Source organism: Euprymna scolopes, chromosome 14 (genome assembly GCF_053919585.1).
Source record: "Euprymna scolopes isolate OS-2025 chromosome 14, ASM5391958v1, whole genome shotgun sequence".
NCBI classification, from domain to species: domain Eukaryota; kingdom Metazoa; phylum Mollusca; class Cephalopoda; order Sepiida; family Sepiolidae; genus Euprymna; species Euprymna scolopes.
This window is the reverse complement of record NC_136495.1, coordinates 46,622,189-46,639,688: the sequence shown is the minus strand read 5'-3', so window position 1 is coordinate 46,639,688 and position 17,500 is coordinate 46,622,189. Positions and strand designations below refer to the sequence as shown.

The 17,500-nt window shown below is 32.9% G+C and overlaps 2 protein-coding genes across 6 annotated transcripts in view; one reads left to right on the top strand and one right to left on the bottom strand.

Moving 5' to 3' along the window:
- LOC145292971 (soluble guanylate cyclase 88E-like) overlaps positions 1-17,500 on the top strand; it is a 233,096-nt gene that overhangs the window by 157,203 nt on the left and 58,393 nt on the right. The gene's annotated exons all lie outside the window — the stretch shown is intronic.
- LOC145292972 (angiopoietin-related protein 2-like) overlaps positions 8,514-17,500 on the bottom strand; it is a 46,155-nt gene continuing 37,168 nt past the window's right edge. For all 4 annotated transcript variants that reach the window (XM_080139208.1, XM_080139207.1, XM_080139209.1 and 1 more), the window contains exons 3-4: positions 17,387-17,499; positions 8,514-9,978 (exon numbers count right to left, since the gene is read on the bottom strand). In XM_080139208.1, the coding sequence (XP_079995334.1) occupies positions 8,975-9,978; positions 17,387-17,499 (1,117 nt within the window). In that variant the 3' untranslated portion in view covers positions 8,514-8,974. The remainder of the gene's footprint in view (positions 9,979-17,386; position 17,500) is intronic.

Sequence of the window (17,500 nt, the reverse complement as noted above, 5' to 3'; positions counted from 1 at the left end):
TGTGTGTGTGTGTGCGTGCGTGGATATTAAAAAATTATTTTAAAAGTTATTAAAAATAATGAAAAAATAATGAAAAAAATTTGAAAAATTAAAAAAATGATTAAAAAAAATAATAAAAAATTATTAATAAAAATATTAATAACTCATAAAATTATAGAATGAATTAAAAATTTATAAAAATAAGGAAAAAATTATATATATATATATATATATATATATATATCCTCCAAACCTCTGGCTTTGATGGAGGGGGAGAGTAAAATTTGCTGCTAGGGTTTCAAATGATTTGAAATAACAGTAGGGTTCCAAATATTTCTAATATGTTATATCTTTCCACTTTTGGAAGAAGGATATGATTATGAATATCTCCAGTATCAAATAATCTTTATACACTGTGGAATTTACTTTATGTATGAGAACCGAAGAAGGGAGAATATGAGAAATATTTGGAATCAAGGCCAGAGGTTTTGGGGAAATATCAGATATTTTGTAATACATAAGCAAAACTAGGAAAACAAATGACTATGATTAAAATATTTTATGGCTGTAAAAAAAGTGACAAAAATAGGTGCTGGATGATGGATGATCCCCCTAATGTGCGACCTTAAGAGCAAATGTCGCAGAGCCCACTACATAATTCAGATCATTATCTTTCCAACGAGCCTTCATTTGTAAAATTCTGATTAATAGTCGCTGAGATTTGGAACTTATAAAATTGCCAAAAAAAGGTGGTATATGCATCTATGTATGTATGTATGTATGTATGTATGTATGTATGTATAGAAGAATCAAATCTCTGATTAAAAAAAAACATAAAGCGGTAGACCAGTACCTGCATTAAGCTGGTCTGCAGTTTGACTTGTTGCTGGCTTTCTTGCTCTTGCTTGTTGCTGGATGTCAACATTTTGAACCGAGAGAGAGATTTAGCTGTCGTACAAAACTTAAACTCTGTAACATCATTTTTGTGGCGATGGAAAAGTTGCGACACGTATAGGCCTGAAATGGTGGAAGCATGTAATAATTGATCTGCCATCATTATATGTATCTATGTATATATGTATGTATAGGTGTATGTATGTTCATGTACATGTGTATGTATATGTGTGTATATCTATGTGTATATGTATGTATATATTTATGTGTGTATATATGTTTGTGTGTGTATGCATATACATATATATATTGTTTATATGCATGTGTATGTGTATGTATGCATAGGTATATGTGTATGTATGTATGTGCATGTATCCGTATGTGTATGGGTGCATATTTATGCATGTGTATGTATATATAGGTAAGTGTATGTATATATATGTGCATATGTGTACATATGTGTATATGTATGTATATGTGTGTATGTATTTGTATATGTGTGTGTATGTATGTATATGTGTATGTATGCATGTGTGTATGCATATGTATGTATGTGTATTATGCATTGTGTATGTATATATGTGTGTATGTTTACAGATATGTATGTGTGTATGTGTATATATGTATATTTGCATTTATATATATATATGTATGTGTGCCAATGACTGTCTTGTGTATGTTTATGTATGTATATGTATGTGTATGTATGTGTATTGTGTATGTATGCATATATGTGGGTTATATGTATGTGTGTATGCATATGTATGTGTATATATGTATGTGTGCGTGCATGTATATATATGTATGTATACCAGTGACCGTCTTCAGTGTTATGTCTGCTTGAGCATGTGAATTTCGCCGGCAGGACCAGTCATTTTCAGCTCATGGACTTTCAGTGCCTGAGGGAGTGGTACTCGCCTGACAAGACGTAGCAATCATCATATATATATATATATATATATATATATATATATATATATACTGGTAGCCAAAGTAGCCAAATTGAATACTAAAATGCTCATATCTTTGGTTTTATGGGACGAAACTTCATGAAAATTTGCAGACGTTTTGAAGATTATAATACTATTCTATGGTTAAAATTTTATAACAATTGGCAAAAACGAACTTATATTTTCAAATCAATAAAATATGGCCAAATTTGCTTACATTTGTATATATAGTATCTTGCAGGCCAGCTTCAGTTTTTCTACTTCGGTTGTGTTCCCTATGACCTTGCCAGATCACTAATATATATATATATATATATATATATATATATATATACCACCTGTAACTGTTAAGCATGAATTCCCTTTGTCTGCTTTATTTCTTATTTATATATTTATTTACTTTTTTTTTTTGTATCAGTGGTTCAAAGTTAGTGTTACAGTTTAGCTGTCAAATTAATTTCTAGAATACGGGTTGTGATGAATATTAAGCATTGTTAGGAATTATTATAGATTTTCTGATGCATATAAATGATTAGTTGTTGCGTGTTATGCTTATGTGTACTTATAAGTGTGTACTGATGAGTGTGTACTTATAAGTGTGTACTTATAAGTGTGTACTTATAAGTGTTTAGTTATAAGTACACACTTATAAGTGTGCACTTATAAGTGTGTACTTATAAGTGTTTAGTTATAAGTACACACTTATAAGTGTGTACTTATAAGTGTGTACTTATAAGTGTGTACTTATAAGTGTTTAGTTATAAGTACACACTTATAAGTGTGTACTTATAAGTGTTTAGTTATAAGTACACACTTATAAGTGTGTACTTATAAGTGTTTAGTTATAAGTACACACTTATAAGTGTACACTTATAAGTGTACATAAGCCTGTGGTGTTTATGAGTTGCCTTCAATAAGTTTCCAGACTTTTTTCGTATGGGTACTTTTATTGAGAGCATATGCATGAAACTCTAATCCTCTTTGAAGTAATCTCCTCCAGCTACGATGCAGTTTTTGTACTGTTCCAACAACTTCTGTAGGGGGGGGGTTATGGAAGTCCTCTCGTGTTAACCAGTCAATTACCCCCATCACAGCTTCTTTCATCTCCTCAATTGTCTCATAACGACAGCCTCTAATGTTTTCCTTGAGCTTAAGGAATAACCAAAAGTCACAGGGAGCAAGGTCTGCACTATAGGGTGGGTGAGGAACTGTCTTGATGCTCATCTTGGTCAAATAGTTTGTGACAAGGATTGAGCACCCTTGAGGCAAGCTTTGCACAAATCTTTTGCAAATAATTGTGTGTACAGTTCCCACACTGACATCAAACTGTGCATTTATTGTCTTTATAGACACACGACAGTCTTTATTCATGAAATTTTTTATTTGACCAATCAACTCTGGTGTTCTGACTTCCTTACCCCTCCCACACCTCTCATCATCCTTCACAGACTCCCTGCCTTTCATAAATCTTCTATGCCACTCAAAAACTGATGCTCAATTTATGCAAGATGATTCAAAAGCAGTCTGAAGTATTCCATACGTTTCTGTAGCATTTTTCAAGTTTAAAACATAATTTTATTGCATATCGTTCTTCTAAAGTGTCCTTACCTCCAGATCATATTTTTTTAATTCACCAGCTGAGACAATCAGGCTTTAGTAGGGTGTATTCCAATTCCTGCTGTAGCTGTTCATCTGAACCTGAAACCATAAAAATTGATCAGTCATCTCATAAGATGTATAGCAATAACATACTGAATTTTCAAGGGTCTATGATAATTTTAAATGCCTGTACAAAAAAAAGTCTGGAAACTTATTGAAGACACCTCATATATCTGTCTTGGATAATGAAATGGTCTAAGGGAGATAACTATATGTGTACATAGATTGGTTCCCTTGCTAAAGTATGTACGTCAATGTGTATATGCTTACACACATACATATATGTGTACATACATACATACATACATACATACATACATACACATGCACACATATGCGTATGAATATATGTATATATATATGCGTATGAATATATGTATATATATATATGCGTATCTTTATTTTATTTTATTAATTAAATTTATTTATTTTATTACATTTTTATTTATTTATTTACATTTTACATTATTTTCTCTATTTATTCTATTTGTTTATGCATTAATATATATATATATATATATATATATATATATATATATATATATATATATATATATGATAAATATGAAACACAGAGAAAGCACACATATATATATATATATATATATATATATATATATATATATATATATATATATATATATGCTTTCTCTGTGTTTTATCTAACCTTCCTATTAATTTATGATATAATGTTTTTGATTAGTGGTCGAGGGTACAATAGAATTCCATAATCGAGTTATTAATTTCCGAAATGAGTCTTTTCAGCATCGCAGGTGTGGTTATGAAATCCTATTTTTATAGTTCAAGCCGATTTAATGATAGAATGACTGTTGCATCGAGAACAGAACGTAAAGGAGTATTTTTCATCAATAAATGTACTTATTTGTGTCTACTTATGTTTGTATGATTTTTATAAAAATAAATTGTGTTTCTTCCTTCGCTAGTTCTCTTTGTACTATGTTTGTTGTTAAATATTCATTACAAAAACTTGTGTGACTACAACTAATAGTTTCCTATTGTTTATCTATCTTTGCAACTGTAACATAATACACATGAGCATGTGGAAAGTATCATCAGCAGCAGTAGCAGAAAATCGTGCATATGCAAATTAGAAAGTGTGCACGAGAAGAGGAAGGAAAAAAAGGAGAAAAAATGCAACATGTGCTCACCAAAGAAAGAAAGCCGATAAAGAAATGGACGTGTGATTAGTACTCGACATACTTCAAACATTATTAACACAACCGTGTCTTTCACTTCTTCTCAAGCATTGTCCATTGACTGATGGAAAAATTTCCTGTGTATATCTCCCCAGAAATAGAAAACCAGATGAACACAGCCTGCAGCGCCTGCTTCATAAATTATAAATCTGCTCCCCTCACCCCAAGCTGAAATAGGATATGCTATCAATGGAGCTGACGGCATTCTTAGCAAATGCACTAGTGACATAGACAAGCCTATCTCCATTAGGTGTTCCAGCAAACACTCGAAAGAACGGATACCCTGCACACACAAAATACCAACCCAAAACACCATGAAAACGACAATAAACACTCTCCAAAATCTGCTTCTTAAATCTACCGCATTTCAATGATACAATAACATTCGCAACAAAAAATTAGACATCCAACTCACACACTTCAGACGAACACAGAGGCAATACTTATCAAGAACTAGAAAAACATCCCAAATGATCCTGCATTCTACCAACTTGTCCCATCAATAATATAGAATTATGTAAACACACATCTTCAGTATATCAAATACAATGTATGGTATGCGGGGAGTTCTACATCGGCAACACAGTTAAGCCATTGCACATACACATAAAGAGACACATTACATCCAAGGTGTCCTCATTCCATAAACACCTGTCTAACAATCACAATCCTAACAAAGACATACAAATAAAAATACTCGCCACAGAAAGAGACCTTGGTAATCTCAGGCTTAAAGAATCACTACTAATTAAAAAACATAAACCCAAAATAAATAACTAAACTGCAGCCGCCTTATATAAACACAAGAACACCTACAATACTCTGAACATGTATTCACTACTTGACTACTAGTCAATGATAATATATAATAAATTAATGAGAAGGTTAGATGAAACACAGAGAAAAATATATATGTATATATAAATAAATAAACAAATAAATAAAAATGAATAAATTACTATAAAATAAATAAACAAATAAAAATGTAATAAATAAATTTAATTAATAAAATAAAATAAGTACATGCATATAAATGTGTGCATGTGCATGTATGTGCATGTATGTATATAGGCACATGTGTGTGTATACATATTGATATTTACACTTTAGCAAGGGAACCAATCTAGCTACACATATAGTTATCTTCTTTAGACCATTCTCATTATCCAAGACAGATATAAGCATCGAATAAACACTCCTAAGTATACACTTATAAGCATAACACACAAGAAATAAAAAATAAAACAGACAAAGGAAAGTTACACTGAAAAGTTGCAGATGTTCCTTTTCTCTTCTGATGAAAAGATTCTACTCTTGAAAATTAAGGATACCAATACCTACCGTCCTGTATGACACATTATGCTTATAAATAAACGTAATATAATGTAAAATATGGTTGACTATTTTAAAAAACTGATTACATATAATGATAGCAGATGTATCGAGGATCAGGAATGGGTATGTTTGATCTGGCAGAACGGTGGTTCATAAAAATTGTGGGGTCTGCGTTCGCGCCTGGCCCCCAAAGTATGGAAATAAAAAAGAAAAAAAAAATGTTTACAAGTGTTTTTGATATAGATGTACATAAGAATACTTTGATAAGTATGTTTCAACTTAAATAGGGATGGTATAATAAAATTATGGGGTCTGCGTTCGCGCCTGTACTCCATGAAAATATGGCACAAACTTTAACAAAGACTTTTCATATCTATTTGCGTAAGTATACTTTGATAATTATAATTCAGTTTGAAGAAATATGGTATAATAAAATTATTGGGTGTTTGTTCGCACCTGACCTCCAAAGAATGTAAATATGTCACAAAGGTTAACAAGGTTTTTTAAAAGGGGTGAGGGTCCACAATAACACCTTAACTTTAATCTTAATTCACGTTAGCTTTTATTTATTTTTTTGAGTGGAATCATATTGTGTTGAATAAATTCACGTTCTTCTTAAAGTGAAAGCCCCCAAAAAAGTCGGAACTTTAGACAATTCTCGACACAAATTTTGCATAACTTTGTCTTTTTCCTTCTCCACTTGCACGTGGCACTCTTTTGAAAATAGATAAATAGATAAATAATAAAAAATAAGAACGTTACTTGTTATCGTGTCAAAAGAAGGAAAAAATCTTGCTCACATGATTACATGTCTTTTTAAAAACATTTACATAACCTTTTTATTTTTATTTATATATCTGTTTAAGCTTTTTTTTTTGTCAGTGTACTAGAAGGAATTCAGTTGATTACAACCCTTTCTGCGTGTTCTTTACATTATAATATTACAACCCTGAATCCGATGGCGCAATACTACACCATTCAATACTGTAAAACTGAAACGAAACTGTTCTGCTTGAAAAGGGCGCCATTTTCTTCTTATTCATATTTATATCGATTCTTTGCTTTAAAAAACTAAAGTAATTACGTGTTTACTCTTTTAATATCCCATTTTGCTGTTTCGGATTATTTTACTAAAGTAAGTAAAGCTTCATTATTTTTCAAAACTGTTTTTGTTTCTTTGTTTTTCGATATTTCGTCGATATTATTTAGTAAGAGTGTTTAGCAGAAAAGCCAACAAACGACTACCCGAAAAAATAAATATACAAAAAATAAATGTTACCATAGTCAATAAAAGTTCAGTTCATGTTTTTTTTTGTTTTGAAATAGTTTTTAATGCTCTTTACTTGAAATAATTTCAGCGAACTGAAATTAAAATGAAATTTGAGGCAATAACTATTTATATGAATTTTTATATAAACTACACATGACATAATCGAATATTCCTCAAGCACAAAATAACGGAAAAAATTAAAATATGTTTATAAATATTCTTTATGTTGACGGAACTCTCTTAAATTGTTAACACAGAATGCTCAGGTGCCCCTCCTTCAAATTGAAAACGGGGCTCTCCATTTCAAAGTCGCTGCCATTTTGATTTTTTTTAAACCGGTTCGTGAATTAAAAAAAAAAATTTTTTTTACAAACTACTTAAAAATACAAACCAATGAACTTTTCTACCATAAAAGTGATTTTTATTGACTATGGTAACATTTATTTCTTGTATATTTATATTATTATATATATAACATTTTCTCTTTGTAAGGAAACATCATTTTGTTGGTCACTCTTGGCTATGAATGGAAACAAAGTTGATATAAAAAAATATATTTTTGCGAAAATTATCTTTACTTTCATCATATTTTGCTTAGGGTAAAATTTTTTAGTATCAAAACCTATCTCTTTACAAACCCCTCCTTTTCATAACCTATCATACTTTCATCAATCACAGCCAATTTTCTGTAGGCTGTTTTTTAACCCAGTCAACGCCGGGTACTTCTGCTAGTATATATATACATATATATATATTCAATAGATAGATAGATAGATAGATAGATAGATAGATAGATAGATAGAGTGCGTGTGAGAGAGAGAGAGAGAGTATATATGGAATAAAATTGCAGATAAAATGTTTCATTCTCATAAGAATTCGTCAGGTTAAAATCCATTTTAGTCGGACAATTCTTTATCGAGGTAAAATGCAGAAGATTCTGTGTAGTTTACTTACCATATATATTTTCATAACATACTAATATATATATATATATATATATATATATATATATATATATATATATATATATATATATATATATATGACTATTAGTGCATCACTTAATTTTATCTAAAAAACATTTTCACAATGTCCAAACTTTCCAATGATATAATAATTAAAATATGGCGAAATGGTTTGGTGAAATCTGATTTAATGTCGAAGTGAATGGGGAAAAAGCAGATGAAGCAACAATGCAATCAAATGAACTGTTGTTGTGAGACTTTCAATATTTCATCTTTATTATCAAAAGATTTCCTCAGAAAAGAGTGAAGGCGTTCTTTTTTTTCTTTCAATGTTCTTTTTACAAAAAAATATGATCTACATGAGCGAAGAAGGAGAAGGAGGAATGCAAAGAAGACATATAGATGGCATAGTTGACAAGGAAGAAAAATGAAAGGGAGAATTTCAAATTTCTTGTAAGAAGTGTGATATGGAATAAGAAGGTAGACTAAAAGGAGGGGAGAAAAACAGACAAAACTAGAAAAGAAGGATGAGGGCAAATTTTATGCCTTTTTACATGCATATTAAAAATATATATAAATTTTAAAAATGTTAAATTTGGGTCTCAGAAAATCGCACGATATTTGACTATATACAGTAATAATTAAACTTTTATGTCTTAAACTGATCTCACGTCTTTTTTTTATTTTCTACAAAAACATTTATGTTTATTCTTCCTTTTCTGGTGTTGTTCCTTCAATATTTTCTTCTTCTTCTCCTTCTTTTTCCTCTTCTTCTTTTTCTTCATCTTCTTCCTCTTCTTCTTCTTCTTTTTCAGCTAACTTCTCTTTTTCTTTTCTTTCTGCTAACAACTTCTCTCTTTCTTCTTTCTCCTTCTTTTCTGTCAGTTTCTCTAAAGGGTCTTTCTCGTCGGGGAAAATTTTTTCCTTCCCGATTATTCGCCTCACACCAATTTCAAGCAACGCTTCTTGCTCCTCGTCTGTAAGTCCAGTCTTTTCTCCTTCTGCTATTTTCTTCCTATTGAGAGCATCCAATTCTGCCTCTTTCTCCATATGAATTGCGACGGATGGTTTGATTTTCATTACGGTTTCCGCCATCGAATACCCATAATCCTTTTTCCAATTGTACCAAATAATACCGCGTATATACCCGCCCGGAACAGCATCAATTTCACCTCCTCTCGTATAGATACCATTCAAAGAGCTAAATCCACAAGCACGATACCACCATCCTGCCTGGTCCTTTGCAGCACAATTACTATGCCATTTGTCATTGTCCTTATCTATTGTGGTAAACTTCATACCATCATGATACTCATTAAGGGCATCCCCAGCCGTGCCATTGTAACCGCTTACATGAAGCTTATAGTCCTCATCTTCACTGTCGATAGAAAAATGGCCATATTGAGCATAAGCCGTATTGTTTTCCCAATCTGTGAGTCCGATTCTCAGAGAGTAATTCCCGTTCGTTGTCAACTGATGGATGTTTTCGTTTCCAAAATAGTACTCGGAATTAACGTTTCCGAATCCAAACGCGTAATCATCCCAGATGCGGGTAAAATTTTCTGAGCCATCATGTCGTCTCTGGATTACAGTCCAGCCTCCATCGCCCGGCGTCAAGTCACACCAGACATTAAGCACAGCTCCCTTGGGTAACTTGATGGGATAAACACCAGATACCCGGAATCCATTCTGATACAGTTCATAACAATCTGAAATTAAAACAAAAACAAAAATAATTTTATAATCAATGAGTAAAGAAAGGAGGGTATAATTTTAATCGCTAATAATAAATAAAGGAATCATATATGCAAATTTAACTTTTATGAACAAAGAAGAAGCTTAATTTTAATAATAATTAATAAGCTATATATATAAAAGGCAAAATGTGTGTGTGTGTGTGTGTGTTTGTATGTACGCAAAAACTTTCCACACAGGCGACGGATTTTCGCCAGATCGGTATCATTTTGAAGCTCGAACCTTCCGATGACAAATATCGAAAAATTGGCTAAAAACATTTATTCCTTCACCCTCAACGGCTCGCTTTTTTACAGGGAGGGGTAGCAAAAAATCGTTCCTTCATGACAAGATAGCTTCTAAGCATGTGCAAATGACGTCGGAATTTGAATTAGTTTAAATATTTAAAAAAAAAACGACCGAATTTTGTTGATTAAAGCGTGGCGTCATCATCTAAAGGTTGTAAGTTCGAATCGTGATGAGAGACGTCTTTTTTTTTCTTTTTTTTTTTCAATTCTTAAAGTTTTAATATTGAAACAGGGTTATTTATGCCATTTTTCGCGTTTGCTGATTTTTGTTTTTATTTTTCAGATTTTTCAAAGAAGTTTTAACATCGTTCCTTTGCATCACGTTCGTTTTTTTCCCCCGATTTTTTTAAGAAGTTTTAACATTATTTTTTCTTTATAATATTTAAATAAGGTTATTACTTCACTTATTCTTTTGTTTTGATTCCCCCCCCACACACACACACACCTACACACACACCTCTAAACTTCCGGGCAACGCCGAGTAGCCCCGCTAGTAATAAAGAAAAGAAAGAATAATCACGTGTGAAAATTTCGTTTTTATAGGCAAAGGAGGGGAGGCTTAATATTAATAACTGATCATCTATGCAATAAAAGTCAACATATATGTGCCTGTCTTGCTTCAATAATCACATATGCAAATTTATTTTATGAGCAAAGAAGGGGAGGCTTCATCTTGATTTTGATAATAATGGATAATAAGAAAAAAGATATTCACATAAGCAAATTTAATTTTATGAGCAAAGATGCCTCTTTTTTGCTTTGTCATGATCTTGATAATAACTGATAATCTATAATATAAATCTCACCTGTCTGTTTAAATGTATGTATGTATGTATGTATGTACGCCTGCCTGCCTAAAACTTTCCACAGATGCGACGGATTTTCACGCAATTGGTATCATTTTGAAGCTCGACCCTTTGGACGACAAATATCGAAAAACTGGCTAAAAACATTAATTTCTTCATCCTGAACTGGGTACTTTTCTACAAGGGGAGGTAACAAGAAATCGTTCCTTTATGACAATTTAGCCAAACATGCATGCGCAAAAAATGTTCTTTCTTGAATTAGTTTTAATATATAAAAAAAACGACCAAATTTTGCTCACGCGGTCATAGACTAGTCGTTATAGTAGCAGCATCGTTATCTTAAGATTACACGTTCGAGCCGAGATATCAGGCATATTTTTTTTTTTGATTTTTAAAGTTTTAATATTGAAACAGATTGATTTATGCCATTTTTTCGTTCATTTTTTTCCATCACGTTCACTGTTTTTTTTCTTTATCCGATTTTTTAAAGAAGTTTTAACATCGTTCACGTATTCTATATATTTTTTTTTCGATTTTAAAAAGTTATAATATTTAAACAGGTTATTACGTTCGCTTATTTTTTATTTTTCATTTTGTTTTTATTTACCCCCCCCACATACACACACCTCACCCGGGCAACGGCGTGTACCCCCCTAGTCTATATATATAAAAGCGAAAATGTATGTATGTATGTATGTATGTGTGTTCGCCTTTTCTGTATGTTTACAAAAGGCTTTTTTCAGAGAAGGGGTCGGTCGCTTCACAACTTCTTAAAACTTTTTATATCACATATAAATCGTAATATCTCACAGTTAACAACGGAGCTCGCCTATCTATTTAATTTGCTCGACTTCGGGAAGATAAATATTCAACATTTGTCGCTCGCCGAATGTGGGTAAGTCTTTTTCCTATGACATCTTGGGAAAATAAAAATAAAAAAAAAGGGTTTCCGCAGTAAATGAAATACTATCCTGCAGTCAAACTTCACCTCATTAAGTCATTAAAACGTGCACCTGCCAAATCCAAGTAATTAAATAAATTCAAACGTGCTTCCGTTAGCATCTCACGGTGGCTCAATGGTTAAAATCGTCCCACTCTTTTTTTTCACACTTTAATTTACAACTTTGCCTCAAGGCTTCCGGTTCGATCCTCATACTTACCTACCAAAACATTTTTTTTTTAATTTTACCCCCCCCCCCCCCGGAGTTTTGATTTACCCAAAACCACGCACACCTCCAAACACCCGGGCAACGCCGGGTACCCTTCGCTAGTAATAAATAAAGGAATCATATATGCAAATTTAACTTTTATAACAAAGAGGAAGCCTAATCTTAATAATAACGAATAATAATAAAGAAAGAAAGAATAATCACGTATGAAAATTTCGTTTTTATAAGCAAAGGAGGAGAGGCTTAATACCAATAACTGATAATCTATGCAATAAAAGTCAACGTATACGTGTCCATCTTGCTTCAATAATCACACAAATTTATTTTATGAGCAAAAACAGGGAGCTTCATCTGAATATCTTAATCCTAATAATAACTGCTAATAATAAAGGAAAGAATAATCACATATGAAAATTTAATTTTATGGGCAAAGAAGGGGAGGCTTCATCTTGATCTTGATAATAATGGATAATAATAAAGAAATTTAAATGTATGCATGTATGTATGTCTGCCTAAAACTTTTGACAGATGTGACGGATTTACACGAGATTGGTATCGTTTTGAAGCTCGCCCTTCGGATGACAAATATTGAGAAATTGGGTAAAAAAAGTAATTCCTTCACCCTCAACTGGGCATTTTCTACAGGGAGGGGTCGCTTTTTTCGACGATATTTTTGAAAGTCATCACCTCTTTTCGATTGTCTAGCCTTTATTTAAACCTATCGTTTGGCGATGGGCGCAACAGAAAACATGTCACGTTTTTTTTCACTTTCTTTTCCTCCTTCGTGGTACGAGTTCGAGCCTTCTTACTACTATTTATTTTTTTTGTGCTCGCAATTTTCCTTCTTTTTTTTTTGGCTCAACTAACACTTTTACACACACTTCCACTTTCTTTTCCACTTTCGTGACACGGGTTCGAGCCTACCTGTCTACTACAACTTTTTTGTTTTTGCTCAACACCTCCAAACACCCGGGCAACGCCAGGCACCCAGGTTAGTCTATAATATAAACCCCAAACGTCTGTGTGTTGTGTTTTATATTTATGTCTGCTTAAAACTTTTGATACACGTGTAGGAACCTAACCAAACCGATGTCGTTTTAAACTTCCAACTTTCAGACGACGGATGTCAAAAAATTGGCCAAAAACATTAATTCCTTCACCCTCAGCTGGACACTTTTCTACAAGGAGGGGTCGCTTTTTTTGCCGAACTTTCAAAAGTCATCCCCTCTTTTCGATTGACTAGCCTTAATTTAAACCTTCGTCACTTTCGGTTTGGCGATGGACGCAACGGTAAAGACGTCACTTTTTTTTTACGATCTTTTCCTCCTTCACAGTACGGGTTCGAGCCTGCCTGCTTACTACCACTTTTTTTTTTTTTTTTTTTTTTTTTGCTCAACACACAATTCCAAACACCCGGGCAACGCCGGGCATCCAGGCTAGTAATAAAGAAAATAAAAAATAATCATGCATGCAAATTTAATTTTCATGAGCAGAAAAAGGAGGCTTAATCTTGATCTTAATAATAACTGATAATAATTAAGAAAAGAAAGAATAATTATGTATACAAATTTACTTTTTATAAACAAAGATGAAGATGTTTAATATTAACAACTGATAATCTATTTAATAAAAAAAATCAACGTATATGTATACATTTTACTTTAATAATAACATACACAAATTTGTTTTTATGAGCAAAAAACGGGGAGGCTTAATCTGAATATATTATTCTTAATAATAGCTGATCATCATATCATATGAATCGAAAGATTCTATTGTTGTCATTGGTTTCCCCCGATAATTTTCTAGTCAGAATTCTTTCTAGAAAGACACCGGGTACTCATAGGAGGGACCATGAGAAAGTTGCTAAATGATTTCTGTGGAATGTACTAGATTCGAACTGGGAACACTCAAGTTGTCAGTCCATATCATTAACCACTGGACAAAGGAAAGAATAATCATTCGTAGAAATTTCATTTATATGAGCAAAGACGGTACGCTTAATCTTCATAATGGATTATTTATTATATAAATATCAACTGTCTGTTAGTGTGTGTGTGTGTGTGTGTGTGTGTGTGTGTGTGTGTGTGTGTGTGTGTGTGTGTGTGTCTCGCTAAAACTTTCGACACACACGACCAACACTGACAAAATTGGTATCTTTTTAAAGCGGGATGTCTTGGCTAACAAATATCCAAAAATTGGCCAAAAACATTAATTCCTACATCCTCAACTCAGCCGTTTTTCACAAAGAGGGATCACTTTTTTCATAAATATTTTCACAAGTCATCGTCTCGTTTCGATTGACTACACTTAATTCCAATGCTCGCAATTTCCGGTTTCACGATGGACACATCAGCTAAGACGTTAGATTTTTTTTTTTACCTTCTTTTCCTCCTTTGCGTTATGGGTTCGAGCCTACCTGCCCACAACCATTTTTTTCTTTTTTAACACTTATCTACACCCGGGCTCCCTACTATTGTTTTGATTCCCCCTCCCACCTCTCCACACCCACGCTACTACCACTTTTTTTAAACACCTCTCTCCATCCGAGCAGGCTATCGGGGGGGGGGGGGTCCTTATTACACCACCTCTCCACACTCAGGCAACGGAAATCAATTGTTAATGATAATGATTACTATCTACTCCCTGGGTCAACGCCAGGTAAATCTGACAGTTTAGAATAAAAGGCATTAAAGGGAATCATTAATAGAAATTATATGGGGGGATGATTATTAACTTGTTGTCCTTACCCGGCATTGCCTGGAATTCAGTGTAAAAATCATGTATAACAGTTGTTTGGTTGCATATTTTAAAAGTTACACATAAAAAGAAACAATTGCACTTAAAAGGGTGGTAGGATGCTCCATCCCCAGATAGAACAAAATGATAAAAAAAAGTTTTTTAAAGAAAAAGAAGTAACTATAGTAGAAGTTAGTTCCATCAATGATGCTTAATTAAACAGAGAGAAAAGATAACAAAAGACCAAGGTCTTATGTATGACATGAAAAGAAACTGGAATCTTAGGAAGATTTCCATCATTCCAGTAACCATAGGAACAACTGGACTCATCTAAAAGAATTTTTTTAATTATTTCGCAAATATACCTAGAAAACCAAATGCAAGAGAGATGCAAACAAATGGACTTAAAGGGAAGCTTAGAATCTTAAAAAGATCTTTCAGTTGGAATGTATGAAATAGTAGGTGGTCTCATTTGAAAAGTCAAATATTTCAGATTTGCATTAAATTTGATTAATAGGTATAAAACATCAGTTAAACAAAATTCCCTGGATTTCTATGTCTTAAGCTTTAAATTTTAGACATTTTCAAGACTCAAAATCATGTAATGAATTTTGATCAAAATTGAAATAGGGATTCTAGGCATAAGGCTCAGTATCATTATACCGTGATTTTGATCTTTATAAGCGGACACAAAAGTGAATCTTAAAAAGATATCTCGGTTGGAGTAACTAAACTAATGGGAGAATGTTTGACATCCGGTAGAATGCCCCATCCTCAGCAAAAACAAAGTGATAAAAAAAATTAAAAGAAAAGCGGTGCAATTTTTTTTGCTTACATGAGGGATAATTATCTAATCCGATTGATTGACAGCCACCCACCTGGCTGGAAAATAAACATCAGGTGATTTGATGTAGAGCCACTTGCAAATGTCAACTGCAGACACAACGGCCAGAGCTACACCTGTCACTAAACAATAAAATGAGCAGAAGTCATGTTCCATAAGGAATGTGAATACAATGAGTGCACAGGCGAACTCTGGAATAATCTTTACAGTTGTGAATACATGAGTGTATTGCCTGGATCAAATTGCGATCAAGAGAAAGTGAGCTGCTTAGCTAATTTGAGAGATCATCTTCTGTTGATTTCTACCACACGATAATTTGAGCTGCTTAGCTAATTTGAGAGATCAACTTCTGTTGATTTCTACCACACGATAATTTGAGCTGCTTAGCTAATTTGAGAGATCAACTTCTGTTGATTTCTACCACACGATAATTTGAGCTGCTTAGCTAATTTGAGAGATCAACTTCTGTTGATTTCTACCACACGATAATTTGAGCTGCTTAGCTAATTTGAGAGATCAACTTCTGTTAATTTCTACCACACGATAATTTGAGCTGCTTAGCTAATTTGAGAGATCAACTTCTGTTGATTTCTACCACACGATAATTTGAGCTGCTTAGCTAATTTGAGAGATCAGCTTCTGTTGATTTCTACCACACGATAATTTGAGCTGCTTAGCTAATTTGAGAGATCAACTTCTGTTGATTTCTACCACACGATAATTTGAGCTGCTTAGCTAATTTGAGAGATCAGCTTCTGTTGATTTCTACCACACGATAATTTGAGCTGCTTAGCTAATTTGAGAGATCAACTTCTGTTGATTTCTACCACACGATAATTTGAGCTGCTTAGCTAATTTGAGAGATCAACTTCTGTTGATTTCTATCACACGATAATTTGAGCTGCTTAGCTAATTTGAGAGATCAACTTCTGTTGATTTCTGTGTACCCTCTACTTTCTCTGATGCCATGCGCCTGCTAGAACCAAACAATAAAATTATATGATTATATTTCCATATTACATTCCTGTTTGTTTGTCTGTGTGTCCATTCCACATTTTTCTTGGAAAGTACTGGGCCGATCTAGCTGGAATTTTCTGTGGATCTTTGTTATGATATGGTGCAGCGAACTAAATATGAGGCCATTCGTTCAATACACAGTTAGAGATTAATAGGAATTAGTGACCACAATACCACATTTACTGTAGAAGTTTTCCTGGAAACTACTGGGCTGATCTGGCTGCAATTTTGTATGGACCTTTGTTATGATAAGGTTCAGCGAACTACATATCAAAGTATTATTCAATGCACAGTTAGCGATTAATAGAGATTTAATGCAAAAATGAACACAAATTGAACTATATTTAACCATCAATTTGGCATAAAGTATTCATTCTAAGTTAATGGGCTATAACTTTTGCTCGTTTTTAATGGGTTTGAATGTCTAGTTTATGCATAAATATTTGTCGTCATTCTCTTAAGCCCAGCAACAATATACAATTAAAAAAATGTATAATTACCTCTGGTAACCGGGATTCCTTTTAATGTTGGGAATCCTTTTACTGGACTCGGCCCTCGCCTCCGTTCAGAGAAGGCTTGCCTTTGCAAACGCATCTCTAAACTTGAAACCAGCC